The 16,313-nt window shown below is 36.2% G+C and overlaps 2 protein-coding genes across 2 annotated transcripts in view; one reads left to right on the forward strand and one right to left on the reverse strand.

Moving 5' to 3' along the window:
* LOC134528418 (ATP-dependent RNA helicase DDX24) overlaps positions 1-16,313 on the reverse strand; it is a 76,385-nt gene that overhangs the window by 2,861 nt on the left and 57,211 nt on the right. The window contains exons 10-12 of the mRNA XM_063362019.1: positions 15,816-16,150; positions 8,397-8,514; positions 1,219-1,396 (exon numbers count right to left, since the gene is read on the reverse strand). Coding sequence (XP_063218089.1) covers positions 1,219-1,396; positions 8,397-8,514; positions 15,816-16,150 — 631 coding nt within the window. The remainder of the gene's footprint in view (positions 1-1,218; positions 1,397-8,396; positions 8,515-15,815; positions 16,151-16,313) is intronic.
* Positions 2,328-6,936, forward strand: LOC134528416 (zinc finger BED domain-containing protein 4-like). The gene is made up of 2 exons (XM_063362017.1): positions 2,328-4,820; positions 4,954-6,936. The coding sequence occupies exons 1-2, from the start codon at positions 3,201-3,203 to the stop codon at positions 5,305-5,307; spliced, it is 1,974 nt and encodes a 657-aa protein (XP_063218087.1). The 5' UTR covers positions 2,328-3,200; the 3' UTR covers positions 5,308-6,936.

A 16,313-nucleotide genomic window follows, 5' to 3' on the forward strand; every position in this document is an offset into this window, starting at 1 on the left:
AAAAAAAGTAAATAAATAAAATGTGTGTATAGGCCGCACCCTAACTTTTTATCTAAAATTTAAGTAAAAAATGTGCGGCCTATACACGCAAAAATACGGTATTTCAAAAGTAAAAATGTGGAGAATTTTTGAAAATTTAATAAACTTTATTAAGTAGCCTTCAGCATTTTAAAACCCTGAGCTATTCTTTGATTTTTGGTGACATTATATAAGTATGTGAATTAAAAAAAAAAAAACTTTTAAACATGAATTAAAGTTTACAATTCATGTATATAGTCGGGAGCTCAAAAATAATCTTATTTTTCAAAATAATAAATAAACACTGTCAAAAAGCAAGCAAGCAAGGCGATATGAGAATTTGATCCTGTTGGTGTATGCAGCGGTAGGCAGTCCCGCGCCCTGCCGTGACCTTGTTCGCTGATAACGCAGTGACTGGACTCCAGAAGATACAATGACAAAAGAGCCTTCCCCTACAACCCTCCCATTCGGCCTCCCCCTTGCTTCTTCCCCTTCCCCACAAGCAGTTCCATCCCTCCACCAGCTGCAGCACGTGGCCAGTAGCCACTACTAGTGAGGCCCCTCGAGCTATGGTCTGTTACGCAACTGTCGTCTTCCAGATGCATTGGCTGGGAATCATAACCAGTAAACAGATGAATCAGCAGAACAAAAGAAACAAACCACCACAGCGATCATAGTTAAGATCCTGGCATGTTCGAGGATATATTTTACCTGGATGAAATCACACTTGCCTCCTTTTCATATTGATACATTTATTTGACAGAATCAATTCAATACTTCTCGTAAATAATCACTGTACAAATATCCAGAAATTAAAATATTTGTAAGTTACGTATAAGGTGGTATATTAATACAATTCCTTATTAAAAGGATTTTTGGTAGATAGAAAAAAAAAACAAATTATTTTACTGGATAAAATTAAGTGTTGAGCAAAATACACATTACGCCTTTGATTAATTAATAAACACAACGTTCAGTACGGTCTGACATTAGAGAAATACTGGAGTAAGATATGCCTACAGAGATGATGGGCGATGCCTGAATGGACGAAATTGCACCTTTTTTTTTTCCTGTGTATTGTTTTTTTTTTTAAAGTGTCGGTTGGAAACGATTATATTGAAAATAAAAATAGGGAATATTGGTTGTTAGTAACACTGAAACGATTGCACGAGCACGTCGCTGGTCGCGAGGGAAGGATACTCGTCGTCGTCGTGGAGCAGGATGTCCATCTCGGCGGCGGCCTTCTGCAGCCAGCCGGCCTCCGTGCTGGCACGGCGGGCCGCGAGCTCCAGCCGGTCCACCTCCCGCGCGAGCTGCACGCGCTCTCGCACGGCGGCCATATAACCCTCGTCCACGGGGAAGTGCGGCAGCTGCTGGTCTGCGCACGGCACAAACACTGCATCACCTCCCGTCTACGACCTCACACAACCCCCGCGCTTCTCTTCCCGGTCAACCTTGCTTCAGCGCCAAATAGCAGATGCATGAGCAGAATTTTATTTCACAGGAAGACAGGAGTGGCGAAAGGGATATGTAGAACCTCTTCGCTTGCAGTTTTTTTTTTTAAATCCTTTCTTTTTATTGGTGGGAATTATATATATACAGTAGAACCCGTTTATAGTGAACCCGCCTATAATGAATTCCCGTTTATTGTGAATTTCCGTTTCGGTCCCGGCAAAATGATGTGAGTTTATGTATTAATTTATTGGATATAGCGCACAACTTTTGTCAATGTTGATATGTTTTCCCGTGTACCACGAACAAATTTTGCCGACATAATGCACATTTATATAAAATATTTTCATATAATTACAAGTATTTTCACAAAACTTCTATTCTGGATCACATTAACGTTTTTCTCCGCAATATGTTACTCCATTGTCCACTGTTCATATTATAAACAAGTCGTAATCGAGTGGCCTCGGTAGGCTAAGTGTAGCCAGAAATGGTCCTCAGTTTGGTGAAAATAAAAAATAGTTTTCCCTGCATAGTTAAAGAATGGGCGAACGCGTGTACATTTAATAAGTTATCAAAATTAAACATAAATTACAGCCACACAAATTCGTATGTACATTATAGCAGCAAATTAAATATTTTTACGTCTCATTTTTATCGTTCACGTTTCGGACATTTTGATCGAGTAATGTTCGTAAGACTACCAGTAGATAGAACTCTGTGGACTAAATTTTTCCATAGAAAGTAAGAAATTTTCGTTCCAGCTTTAGCAACTGCGATACTAAATGATACGTAGTGATCCTTGATGCCCCAGACTCGTTATTTTTCATTTATTTACTTTTGACGGTAAAAAGAATTTTGTGTTATTAATAGGGATGGGAAAGTCGATCCGTCGATTCTTCGATACCCCGATTTTTTGATACATAATCGATAATCGAGGATCGGCGAAAATCACCGATTATTAAAATTCTGCAGGATGTAGACGTAAAGTGCTGCCTAGCAGCGGTTCATCGCTGTCGTTGCAGTAATTTTAGTCAGTTTTACAACTAAATAAATAACCATAAACGATATAATAAATAATAAATGAAATATAACATAGCTTACCACAGCTCAGTTGCCACAATCCCGTAAGCGGGAACGGAGGTTGGCGATTTCGTACTGTGCATTTAGGGTTATTTATTTATTAACGCAGTGTTATCGTATAAAGAAATTGTAGCCCAACTTTTACTTGCTGAATACACCCACATTGGTAGCCATGTGCACAAAATTTCAAGATTCTACTGAGAAGTGTGCCACGTTTTCTACGTTTCTAGTATATTTATTCACTTGCGTTGTTGCATATTTATTTTCGTCAATGATTTTTTTTGTTAACCAGCATTTGTCTATACATGAACTTTCACAGGTTTGCCAACTTCCGGTACAGATCTTATTCTCAATTACTTAACGATAAAATGCAAGAATAATGTGGCCATAGCCCGTAACATTTTACGAGTTACGTATTTTCCGTAATTTATTTAATAACAGTAAACATTAAATCACCAGTTAATTACGCAACTTAAACATAAAATTTCAATGGACGTTTTTGAAACACGTTTTCATTCCAGTAAGTTACCAGTACGGCAACTGTAGAAATTTTCTTACATGCTTTTGTTTCCAGTGATGCTTCTTTGTTTGAATGTTGGGTAATGTTAGCGCAATACGAATAGTAAAATAACATTTTTATTTACGTGATGTCTAGTGAAGTGTGGAAATACTTTGTCATCGACCGACAAAATTCTGGCTACGCAATATGTCAAATCTGTAAATGTACAATCTCACGTGGCGGTAAATCTAAAACTACAACAAACATGAAAAAACATCTCGAAAACAAGCATGGGAGTTACGTTCATGAGACGAAGAAACAAAGGCTACATTCATCGGAATTGAGCGAGATTGAAGAAAATGAAATAGATGATAGTTCAGCACAAAATTGTTCTTCAGAGACAACCTTGCCATTGTCATCAAATTCAGATGTTAGGCCTACTGCTACTGATTCATCGAGAGGCAGCGGTTCAGTGTCCCCGAGGCATGCTGAGAAAGTTGGCCAAACGAATATTTCATCAAGAACACCAAACCAGTATAGGCTAACTCCTAAAAGTCAATACCAGCCTACATTACAATCATTTATTGATAAAACTGCACAATTCAAGTCCACTGATCCTCGTGCAAAATCAATAACTCAGCACATAGGTAGAATGATGTGCTTAGACAATCGTCCTTTTAGCATGGTTGAAGACAGAGGATTCACAGAATTTGTCAAATTCCTTGAGCCTAGGTATGTTTTGCCCAGCAGAAAACATTTTTCAAATACTGTTGTACCACACATGTACCAAGAATGTAGGGAAAATGTGAACAAAAAGTTGGACGAAGCTGAACATGTGAGTCTTACAACAGATATGTGGACTTCAACAGCCAATGACGATTATCTTGGTCTAACTGTGCATTTTGTTGATTCCAATTTTGTCTTGCAACACCTCAACATTGGGGTTATTCCCTTTCCTGAATTATCTCACACAGGGAACAATTTGTGCAATTTTATCACAGAAACACTTGAAGAATGGAAGCTGCAATCTAAAGTTGTTGCCATTGTAAGAGACAATGCCAGGAACATAACTGCTGGCCTAGAATCATCCGAATATGAACATCTGCCATGCCTAGCACATACCCTGCAGCTTGTTGTAAAGGAAGGGCTACTGAACAACAAGAATGTAAATAATCTGATTGCCAACGGTCGTCGCATAGTTGGCCATTTCAAACATTCTTGTAAGGCGACAAAAGAGTTAAAGAAGGCTCAAGCCACGCTGAAAATGAAAAAACATAAACTTATCCAGGATGAACCAACGCGTTGGAATTCATCTCTCCATATGCTACAGCGCTTACTTGAGCAAAAACAGTCTGTTTCTTTAGCATCAGCAACTCTGCAGTTACCTGTGACTTTTTCATCAGCAGAATGGAACCTGATGACAAATGTAGTAAACCTTTTAAGTATTTTCAACCATGCAACATTGGCTGTAAGTACTCAGTGTGTGACAGCCTCAGAAGTCATACCTATAATCAACAGTTCTACTGAAGAGCTAAGGAAACCAGCACCTACTGGATCAGGTGTACAGGGCATCAAAAATGATATGCTTGCTGCCATAACTTTGAAGTATTCTGATGTTGAAGAGAATATGTTGTACGCAGTTGCAACATTACTGGACCCACGATTTAAACACCATGTTTTTGTGCAGGACGGTAATGTCACAAAAGCGAAAGTTTTTTTGATTGAAGAAGCAAGAAAAACTATCTGTTTGAAACAACCTGAAACTGAGGTAAGTTAGGTGCTAATTTCCTTGTAATTCATTAAGTGTATTCTTATTTGTCTACTTCTGCTGTTTTATGTTGACACATTTGTTTGTTCATTTTTAATTTTTAATTTTGAAAATTTTGTTGCTTTTCTCTCAGTCTGTGCCGCAAACATCCAGCCAAGCAATGGAAAGCCATGGTATGTGGACATTTTACTCAAACATAATGAAGACTGCCCCAAGTGTAAGCCACATCGCATCAGTTGAAGATGAGATTAATGTTTACTTGGAAGAACCTATTCAAAATTCAAGTACCAACGTTTTCCAGTATTGGAAAGAAAATACCAAGTACCCATGTTTAAAAAAACTGTCAAAGAAATTTCTTTGCATTCCACCTTCAACTGTACATTCCGAGCGATTATTCAGCACTGCAGGACTGATTGTTGATCAGAAACGGAACCGTTTAGATCCTGAACGAGTCAAAATGTTGGTTTTTTTAAATAAGAATTTGTGATCTAATAAGAATTTAGGATCTAATAAGACTTTGTGATCTAATAAGATGCTTTGCCAGTTTTCATTTATTATTTTAAGAACTTTCAATTTTATTTTGTCAAAAGTGTTGTTTTTATGATATTTCACTATGTTGTCATTTATTTCAAAGGTATAAAGATTGAATTTGGTAGTTTCTGGTTTTTTACAATATTTTTAATAATCACAACTTTTTGTGGCTATTTAAAGTTTGATTGATAAATGTTAATGATTGTACATTTAGTAATTAATATACTATTTATTAAATTGTATTCCAATGAAATTGTTAGTATTTTGATGACTTTACGACAATTCACTTTTTATTAGTACTACTGACCTATTACTAAATTACGTATTCTCTTTTCAAAATTACATATTCAACTGGATTAAACATAATCCACATAAAAAATAATGCTTGCCCTACACATTACACATTACAGAATAGTAATTTCAATTTCTTTATTTCAAGTAATGTAAAGTTTTGTTTTATGTGTTAAATTTAATAGTATTTATTTATTATTTTGAAAAATGCTTTTTTAGTGTATTCAATAAGTATGTTTACTGATTCCATTGTAACTTATACTTCAATCCCGAAAATGAGAATCTATAACTTAACCTAATTGATTGGAATCGATAATCGATAAGAATCGATGATCGCAACAAGACTCGATAATCGGTATCGAATCAAAAATTTTGAAAATTTCCCATCCCTAGTTATTAAGCTGCAAATGTGCTTCCATAAGAAATACGTACTTAAAAAAGGGTGAAAAACGCTTTAAAAAACGTAAGGCATTATCTGTGCGAGATAAACTGGACATTATTAAACAGGTAGACTCCAACCCCACTGTCCCGCACGTGTTAATATCAAAGGAACTGGGAATTGCAACATCCACATTAAGTACAATATTAAACAAGCTGAACAATCTTCTTTCTCAAGCTGCGAATACGTCACAGAGTATTAAACGCCTGAAAAAAGGAAAATACGCCAATGTCGAAGAACCATTAATAGAAAGTTTGTACATGTGTAGTGTATTAAAAATAATATCTGCATATGCTCATAAAACTGTTGCTTTGAGTATTTTCATTCGTTCTTTTCTTGGCTTAGGCCTATGTGTAGTTAAGATTATGCTTTTGAGTATGTATTGCCAATATAAAAGTTTTCCCAGATATAAAGTTTCCCCTCTATAGTGAACATATAAACTACTCCCTTCAGATTCATTATAACAGGGTTCTACTGTATATTTTTTTTATGATTTCTTAGGACTTCAGGGGAAGAGGTATATCCCCTTCATCTATCCCGTTCTCCTGTACACGCCTCTGCTAAACGGTTTTAAATATTGCCCAAATTTTCAAATTCAGTCTCATTCTATTTTCTGGAGGTCATAGAGTTAAAAAGTATAGATATTATAATCAGGGATGGGTAAATTAAATACTAAGTTTTTTTATATTCAATGGAAAAAAATTTTCAAAGAAAAATACCTGCGTAAGGGAATTTCAATATTTCAAACCCTAGCACCTGCATAGTTGATCTTTACAGAAGCTATTAAAGAAATGTTTTATTTGTCGCCAGCTAAAATGCACTGATGATGTTTTTTTTTGCACCTCAGAGAACATTTTTTTCACAAAAAAAAAGAAATGTTTACATCCTAAACATGTAAACACGCTTTTTTATTTTAAAAATAAATATTTAATAAGTTGACTTGTCTTTTTTTTTTTTACTTAAATTTTTGTGATTTTGCTCACATATATTATTTTATTACAGGCTCTTGAGATCTACTTTTGGATTTGAGGCAATCTTGTAAGAATCAAATTTGAGATTCAAAATTCAAAATAGTGGATTTAAGAATATGACACATCGCCATCACTATTTGACTATTTACTATTTTCTGACTCACTTACAGTGGATAAAAATATGCCAGGAAAAAACTAAGGAAACCCCCTTCTAGTACTTTTGGATCCACTATGGATTACTTACTCCTACTTCTTACTGTATTGGTCAAGTTCATTAGCTGCAGTTCAAACTTCTGCTCTCTAATCATTATCAATGGTGGAAGGTTGGAAATGCCATCTGTCAGTTGTTCATCAGGTCTTTAGGCTACTGTTACAGCTTCTGCAATTTGAGTGAAATATTTAGCTTTAGAGTTGACTAGTTGGTGCTTTTACCCAATGACCAGCTCTGAACAACTTGGGGGCCAATTTGGTGCTCCCAAGTCAATACCAATGTGAGAAGTCAGTACTGGTCCGGACTGGGAAATACTACTAACCTCTCGAAAAAGCCATCACGTGGGAAAGTGGTTAAGATTAAACCAACCAACTTTCCTCGAATAAAGTGTTTTAGTCATATCATGGGTTTTGATTTTGAGATATGCCTGATGCAACTTTTCAAATACTCCTACACAGTAATCACTTTTCATCCCTCTATAACTACATTTGCTATAAAATGCTTCTCTTATTCTAGCTTCTGTCTAACACTAAATTTTTTGTTCTTTCCGTTTAACTTAACAGAACACAACTTCAGTTAAACACAATTTTTACACATCTCAGAATGAATAATGCAACATGTGGCCAAATGTTAAAATGTGAAAAATTCATATCAAGTAAGTACATTAACCTCATAACAATGATTTAAAATGTATGAAGGTCCAAAATTTTGGGCCATAAAAACTGTTTTAATTGTAAAATGCACATTATGTATTCTGACACCAATCAAGGCGCTTACATTAAAATTTATTTTGGTTGGATTCTGGCTGTTGATTGTGGTTACCAGGTGGCATTACTAGACAGCAAGCATTTACAGTTTGCTCAGGGTTTGTAGTTAATGCTGGTTTCCATTTCTATAAAATCTTCATGGTAACATTTCACATTCTTATTTCTAATAACCCGGAATGGTTGTGACCCCGAACAAGACCTTTCACTTTACACAGTAAGTTACACACATTCCTTAAGCTCTGCAAACTGGCCTAATGTCTTCTTCTTCGATAATTACTCCCAACTCCTAACTCAGCCAACAACACCCTAGCACACTCATAAACAAACTAATTGGGTAAAGGGATATAAAGAGCAGAGTAGTTGTACCTCGGCCGAGAGTTCTGCAGAGCCGCGCATAGTTGGGGATCTCGGACGGATCGATCAGCAGGATGGTGATGCCAGTGTTCTGTGCACGGGCAGTCCTGCCACTACGGTGAACATAGCTCTGGGAAAACACACAACACTCTCGAGTGCCACAATCCAACCATACACGAAGTGCAACACAGTCAGGATTTATAATTCAACGTATTCTCATATTCCAAGTCATCATCTACATCAAGTGAACATCTGTTCAAAGTCATCTCATATTAAAAATTGAAGAATAACATTGTAGATACGATAAATAAGATTGAAGTGCTCAAATTACAATTTTAAGAAATTTTAATCCTCCTTAGATACCTAATATTTAGCAAAAAATATCAGTGTTAAAAATCCAACTATGCTCCACTAAAATGTATTATTATTAGGGGTGTGCGGGATCCCGACGCTTTGGGAAAAAAAGTCAGGAAAATAGGCTTCCCGAAATGCAGGGCGGGAATTTTATTACTCCCAAATTTTTCGGGAAATAGTTTAAAAATTTACAAATGTTTACTAATCATGTGATTTTTTTTTAATTGCAATTCATACTGTTTTTACAACAATATTTGTTATGAATTCATACATTTTGAAGGGTTTCCGTACTATTTAAACGCATGCCGATCGTAGCGACAGCTGTGGTGTTCAGTGAATTATGATAATTGTTTACACATATCTAATTGGAATATAAAAAACGTACATGGAGTACCTTAAATATTGTATGCGTTCATAAATATATTTCTTCAAGGGTACAAATTTGCAAGATACGTGAATAGACAGTTATATAACGTTATTGCCGTCACCATCGAATACTTAACTTTAAACCACTTTGTGTCCTTAGACACAAACAAAACACATGCGCAATCCAACCTTTTTGCCAAAGATATAAGAAATACTAGATTTGCGTTACATAACGAAGCGTAACCGTTCTCATTACTTGATAGCAGTGGCGATGTAGAGAACTGTATTGGCACTTTGAAAAATATGAAATCACGTAGTTTTACACCACTGCTCACAAGTTTCTAAACATCTATGATTTTGCTTTGGGAGAAAAAAATAGTTGTTTAGTTTGGCGGGCTTTGTCGGCTGACGTTACGTTATTAATGCTTGTGCAAAGTATCTGTTCCTATTTTCGATGCCGTTGTATATTAAAACAAACTAGCAGCCTACAAATAATGGAGTTCGCAACCGATCAGCCTGTTACTTGTAAACCTAAAGGTGTTTGGAAGTATTTAGAACGTCTGACAGACAGTAAATCCCTGGCAAAGTGTGTCTCATGTGGAAAATTTTTGAGATGCAAGCATGGTAGCACGTCTGGATTGCTAAGACATCTCAATAAACATCCCTCTATAAAAAAAAAATTTGAGGATGCTAAAAAATATTAAGTCGCCACTGAAAAAAGGGCAAGTGAAGCAGACAAAAGAAATAGCAGCAAAAACAACTAACTTTGCAAGAAACGTTTAAATGGCCATCTTCTCATATTAGAATTAAAATTTGCTTTTTTTTTTAAATTTTTCCCGATCTCATACCGTTTCCTGCGGGAATAATTTATTTTTCTTGAAAATTTCCCGCAGTACAAAAACCTATTCCCGCACACCCCTAATTATTATCGGTCACAGCTGAGAGAATACTAATAATTTTCTACCTGGGCCTAAATTGAATGGGTGGCAGAGAATGCCAAAACAAGAAGTTGACATATGTTGCCTTTCCTGGCGCTGGCTTCTCTACTCTGTAGCTCCCTCCCTCGGGCAGGGGTGAGGGGTTGAGAAAATGAGAAGGTTGTTGGGGTCTGATAGGCTACCTCGCCACAAGGCGGCCAAGAGGGAGAGAAATTCGAACCCCGAACACATTTGCCACCATAACCTGACCTTGGAAACACTCTAAATTGAAAAGAATATATTTTTTTAAATTTTAGAAATTTAAGGACATTATGCCCCTTCCCTCCCAGGCACCTTTTCCACCATAACCAGACCTTTTGGATTGGAAAAATTCCACATCGATAAAGATTAAGTATTAAAATTTTAGAAATTTTGGGTCTTTAAAATCTCCCCTCCCACCCCCACCCCTCCCGGTAACAGTCAACCCCAGCCTTATGGATACACAAAAAGCATTGATTTTGGTTGTTCATGATCGGAATTTTAATAGCGCTTCACTGCAGTAAACAAAACAGCTGCGGTCAGTTGCCATTTAACATTCACAACATTTTTTCCTCGCATCACAGTAAACATGTTACCATTCACAGTTAATACCTAAATTGAATATTTACTGCATTATATTTGCAGGGACGCGTATTTGCAAAAATATTTATACTGAAAATATTGTACATTTAACAGTACTCTTCTGGCAAAAATAAAGCGTGCTTAAAAAAACAACCGGCAGACGTCAACACCGGTACCGAGAATGCTATTAGATTTACAGAAAACCTGGATAGACATTTAATTATTTAATACTATAAACTTAAAAAATGGCTACACGTTCTGTTTTAAGAGTTTGGTGTGAGACTCATTCTAAGCAAAAAAAAAAAGTTTTGGGTTACGTACAAATTACTAGGGGTGCGAGGCTTATTAGGGTAAATTACGGTACTATCTACAATCATTTCATGTAAAAATAATTAAATGTTTAGGAACTTGAATATTCATCTGTAAAATTCTTGTATTTACTTTCATAAATAGGATTTAACCCTTTTAGTGCCAAAGTCCGATAAATCGGCTTTGCCTTGTTGTGCGAAAATTGCCAAGGCCGAAAAATCGGCCCAACTTTTTTCTGTTTTCAAGACAGTATTTGTTACTAGCAGCGCATTCTACCTTTATCTAAATACACTAGAGTCCCGTTATAGCGAGGTGTCACGGTTCTGGGTTTGATCCTCGCTATAACCGTGTCCTCGCTATAACCGAATTGGACAAATTTTGACCCCCAAAAAATAAAAATTAACCGAAAATAGCATAAAAATTGTGTTAAAACCTGTATAATTGGAAAATAACAGGTTATATTAACGAAATCTTAATTTCTGTGAGCAGATGTGTAAATTCTCTTTAAAACGATACCCCATAAGTACGGATGTGATCACCGATTGCGTCAAAATAACCAGAATACCCTACCACGCCACGTAAGTATAGCATCTTGGCCCGCGGCCGACACAGCTTTGTCCTGCTATCTATTGACGCGGGCTGTCTGCTGGCGGCCATGTTGGTTCGGGATGTTGCTGACAGGTGGTGCTAGTGTAGCGAGACGATTTAATTCCTTACAAAAAAGCAGGAATGCGGCTGCGGCAACGCATGTACGCCTCAAACGAAATAGTCGCTGGAAAACTATACTTTTTTACTTTAAAGAAACCTGTCAACTTTTTTAGAAAATAAATTTGGGATTAAACTCAAACCATCACCACCCCTTTCCCGGACAGATACCCCAACAACTGACCGAAACAAAAGTTACAAGAAAACTGTCCTAGCGATTCGGAAATAATACGGTAGTGCCTACTAGAGGTGTAAAAGTAACGAAAAAATGTGTACCCGTATGTATTCGTTACTATAACAATTAGTACTCGTTACTATCGATACGTTACTTCTGATACCGCATAACATGCTATGTTATGTTGCAGCAACGAATCCAGTCGTATTACGTACGCGTACAGTATGAGTCGCGTAAATAATAATAAATAGAATATAAACAATTAACAATATTTGATAGTTAATAGTTTTTGTTAACCAAGAAACAATTAAATCTCATTAGAGCGGCTTTTTAATATTATCTCTTTTAAGATAACAACAAAAAAAAAAACGTGAAAATACGCGATTATAAAAACAAAAACATACATATTTATAATTTGTAAAAAATACTTTCTTACGTTGTACTTTCTGTTCCATTCTCAAACTTTGTCAACACACTGCACAGATAACTCACGGAAGTTTGATAAAAGAAAGAAAGGACGGGATTCTATTTTTAAAGCCACGCACTTAGGTGGCGTCAGCAAGGCTGAAGAATGTGACAGGCGTCAACGGCAAGATGTCTAGTGGCGAGCGAGAGGGGTGGAGATAAAGCAGACAAATAACAAAAGCGCGCTTCAAGCGATCACGCCGTAAATTCCTCAAAAATACCTCGTTATAGCCGTGTTCTCGCTATTACCGTGCTCGCTATAACGAGATTCTACTTACATTAATAAGAGACTTATAATTATTAAAAATTTATAAAGATTCAAAATACACTAAATTGTTGGAGTTACGTCAAGAGATTTCATTTGAATTGTCACAAAGTTAGAAAAGCAATGCTATGCTTTTTTTTTTTTTTTTTTTTTTTTTCAAAAAATTATTATTACCTACAATAAATATTGGAAAAAATTACATATATAGAAGAACAATTAAAAATTTTAAACAAAATTCAAATCAAAGAATATTACTGTCAAAATTACTCCCTATCCACATTAAAAACCAAAAAAAAATATTTAATAGGGATGGGTCGATTCGATTCTCCGATTCCTCGATACCACCGATTATTAAAAAATTTGGGTACTCAGTATCGGGTACTAAAAAAGGGCAAGGTAGGTTAGGAATCGGTGAAGTTAAGAAAATACAGTAGTAATATATTTTCGTCTGAACTTTACTTACTTATTTTAATATATCTTACCTGCCGTATGCGCATAAAATTCCTAATAATGCTCATTATTATTAAATATTAATTTTATACGAATAAAAATAAATAAAAACAATGTTACCGGGCATGTTTAACCTTTAATTAAAACTCCACGATCGAAGAACATTATTCCTCACTCATGTATTAGACGTAAATAAATTGTAAAAAGGGTTATTAATTTTATTTGCAGTTAAGAAAAGTCCATTGCTTTTTGTGAAGAAAGTGACGGTTATGAAACGAGATCACATCACGTGTCGTCACCATTTTAGTTGTGAGCCATTCAAGGATGATGGCCTCCACAAAATCTCTGGTGGCCATAAAATATAAAGTCAAGTCGAAACGTATCGATTCGTTGCGTACGGGACAAATTGTATAATGAAAGCAACAATCGATAATAAAGAATTCTCTGGCCATACCGCCAACAGAGGCTCGTGTTTATTTCTTGCAAAGGAAAACCGTAATAATTACTAGAAAAACACTTGAAAATAGTTTTAGCAAAACAATATTTGTGCCAAATAAATAGCATAAATGCGAAACAATTCACAGTAACCTCAATAGCACGACGGTGAATTACGCCGTAATTCACCGTTGTGCTATTGAGGTTACTGTGAATCGTTTCGTATTTATGCTATTTATTTGGCACAAATATTGTTTTGCTAAAACTATTTTCAAGTGTTTTGCTAGTTTGTTAGTAAAAAAATGTTCGCCGACTGTCGTTTCAAATTACAATGCGAATGGTCTGATATTGTATCAACATGTCTAAAGTTTGGGAACATTTTCGCATCAATAGTGAAAATGACAAATATGCAATTTGTAATCATGGTAGTGCGCAAATTTCACGGAGTGGTACTTATAAATCTACAACCAATTTAATGAAGCATTTGAAATCCCGGCACACATTACTACCAGAAAAAATAAGTCTTTGAAGAAAAACAAACTTTTGTTTACAGCACTGTCACCAACTAAGTCAAAAGGTACCACAGAAAAAAATAGTGCTACCTTTGAACCCATTTTGAACAAAGATGTTATGTTATCAGCGTTATCGCCTGTTAAATAACCCTGTCTAAATGTTGAACTTCTTTGTGCACAGCCTAGTACTTACTAACAAACAAACTTTATGTGAAGATGCTTCTTCACTGGTAATTAAAAAAAAAAAAAAAAAAAAACAACCCTCAACATTTCATCCTAAGTTTATAATTATCCTTTATACATGTTATTATCATTATGTAATGCATTCAATTCTTAAGTAGTTTTAATTATGTGACCAGAATTACCAGGAATCGAAAACTGGAATGACTCGGAATCGAGAATCGAAATTTAGGAATCGGTACTGGTATCGGAATCGATAAAAATGTGTACTCAACCCATCCCTAATATTTAATAATTATTTTTTTAATTTAAAAAACAACAAAAATAAAATAAGATGAATATTTTTATGTTTAAAAAATGAGAGGTGACAAAAGAAAACATTTATCTATAAACAGTAAAAATTTCATAGTTATAACTAGTGGTGTACCGATGCGGATACCGATGAATCGTAATCGGCGATTATGGTTACTTACCGATTAATCGTAATCGGCGATTATCTTAACGATTACTTTGCCGATTATTTACGTCCCGGCGTAATTAAGTAGGTTTTCACCGTGTAATATTTTGTTACACATTTTAGGACGAAATACGGTAATATTTGTATATATTACAAAATTCATCTAACTGCGTCATATCATAATTACAGATATTTCGTTAAGTTTAATAAATCTCATTGCCTCAAACAATAAAAAATGCATTTTTCCTACACGTTTATTTACGTTTCGTCTTTTGTTTAGTGGCCTTGTACATTACGTATAGCCAGAGAAGTAAAATAGATGGCACGCAATCAAAATACCACAAACAGTTGCAGTGGATTCTATGACAATCAATCTTTTCGAGTCATAGTAGCGGTTCAAAATCGTGATCCCGATACCTTCTAGTTTTTATCACTGCGTTTTACAAACTCGTTATGGGCGTCTTTGGTAACATTATCCGTTTGTTATTTGTATGTGACGTGAAAAGTGAAAAAGTATTTATAATTTTATATATTCAGTCAACATAAATAAAATCACATGTGCTAGAATTGGTTTTTAGTCATTTTTATATAATTATAGTGAAATGGCGAGTAGGGAGAAAAAAAAAGTGAAGTGTGGAAACATTTTTCTATAAACTCAAGTGAACAAAATAAAGCAGCATGTTTACATTGTTAAACGGTAATTTCTTGATGCAACCTTACGTGATAGTCGATAATAATTTTAGTTTTCCGCAACAAAAACTTACCCATTGTAAATTACAATTATTAGACTGTGGTTCAAGTTGTTTAGAATAACAAATATTTAAATAGAAGTTAATTTAATTTCCCCTTTCAATGACTTAATAGTATATTTTATATATATTTATACTGTTATTATAACTGTATTCTCAATTTTACCTTTTCTTGTTATTAAATTCACATGGGAATAAAAAATTTTGGGTGCATTATTACACTTAAAAAAATGTCTTCATTATAATCGGTAACTGAATCTGTATCTGCCAATTATTGCTCTCATAATCGGTAATCGAATCAGTAATCGGTAAAGTCATATCGGTGCACCACTAGTTATAACAGTAAAAATCAAAAAGTTATTAAAATTAAAACTCTAGAGATGTAATTTAGTTAATAATGACCTGGCACTGTTAGCACTACTATCCTAGCAGAGGCTGGCACTAAGAGGGATAAGGTGAAGAGTGGGTTACCTCGGAGGTGCGGGGCACCTGGTAGTGCACCACGTGCTCCACCCCGGGGACGTCCAGGCCGCGGGCCGCCACGTCCGTGGCCAGCAGCAGCGCGCCGGGGGCCGCGCGGAAGCGGTCCAGGTTCCTCAGGCGCTGCCGCTGGGCCATGCTGGCGTGCAGGGGCAGCGGCCGGCAGCCCAGCAGCCCCGTCAGGTGCGCCAGCCGCCGCACGCAGCCGACGCTGTTGCAGAACACCAGCGTGCGGCCGGCGTGCCGCTGCAGCAGGTAGTACAGGTACTGGTCCTTCTCCTCCGCCGCGCAGTGGATGCATGCCTCCGAGAGCGTCTGCGCCGTGCCTGCACGCACCACCGACCAATACTGTGCCTTCCCCCCTTCCCCTCAAGGCACTCCTGGTCACGGGCCGAACGGCAGCGAGCTTTCGATGACAAATTACGGTGGAAGCCTCTCACTTAAGAGGCCACTCTAGTGTTTCAGGGGCACTACGCAACCTGCGTTGAC

Source organism: Bacillus rossius, chromosome 1 (assembly GCF_032445375.1).
Source record: "Bacillus rossius redtenbacheri isolate Brsri chromosome 1, Brsri_v3, whole genome shotgun sequence".
Taxonomy (NCBI): domain Eukaryota; kingdom Metazoa; phylum Arthropoda; class Insecta; order Phasmatodea; family Bacillidae; genus Bacillus; species Bacillus rossius.

Bases quoted from the DNA above. Each gene is read 5' to 3' on its own strand.
- LOC134528416 (XM_063362017.1), top strand. From the start codon at position 3,201: ATGTCTAGTGAAGTGTGGAAATACTTTGTCATCGACCGACAAAATTCT. The intron at 4,821-4,953 runs GTAAGTTAGGTG...CTTTTCTCTCAG, and splicing joins TGAAACAACCTGAAACTGAG to TCTGTGCCGCAAACATCCAG.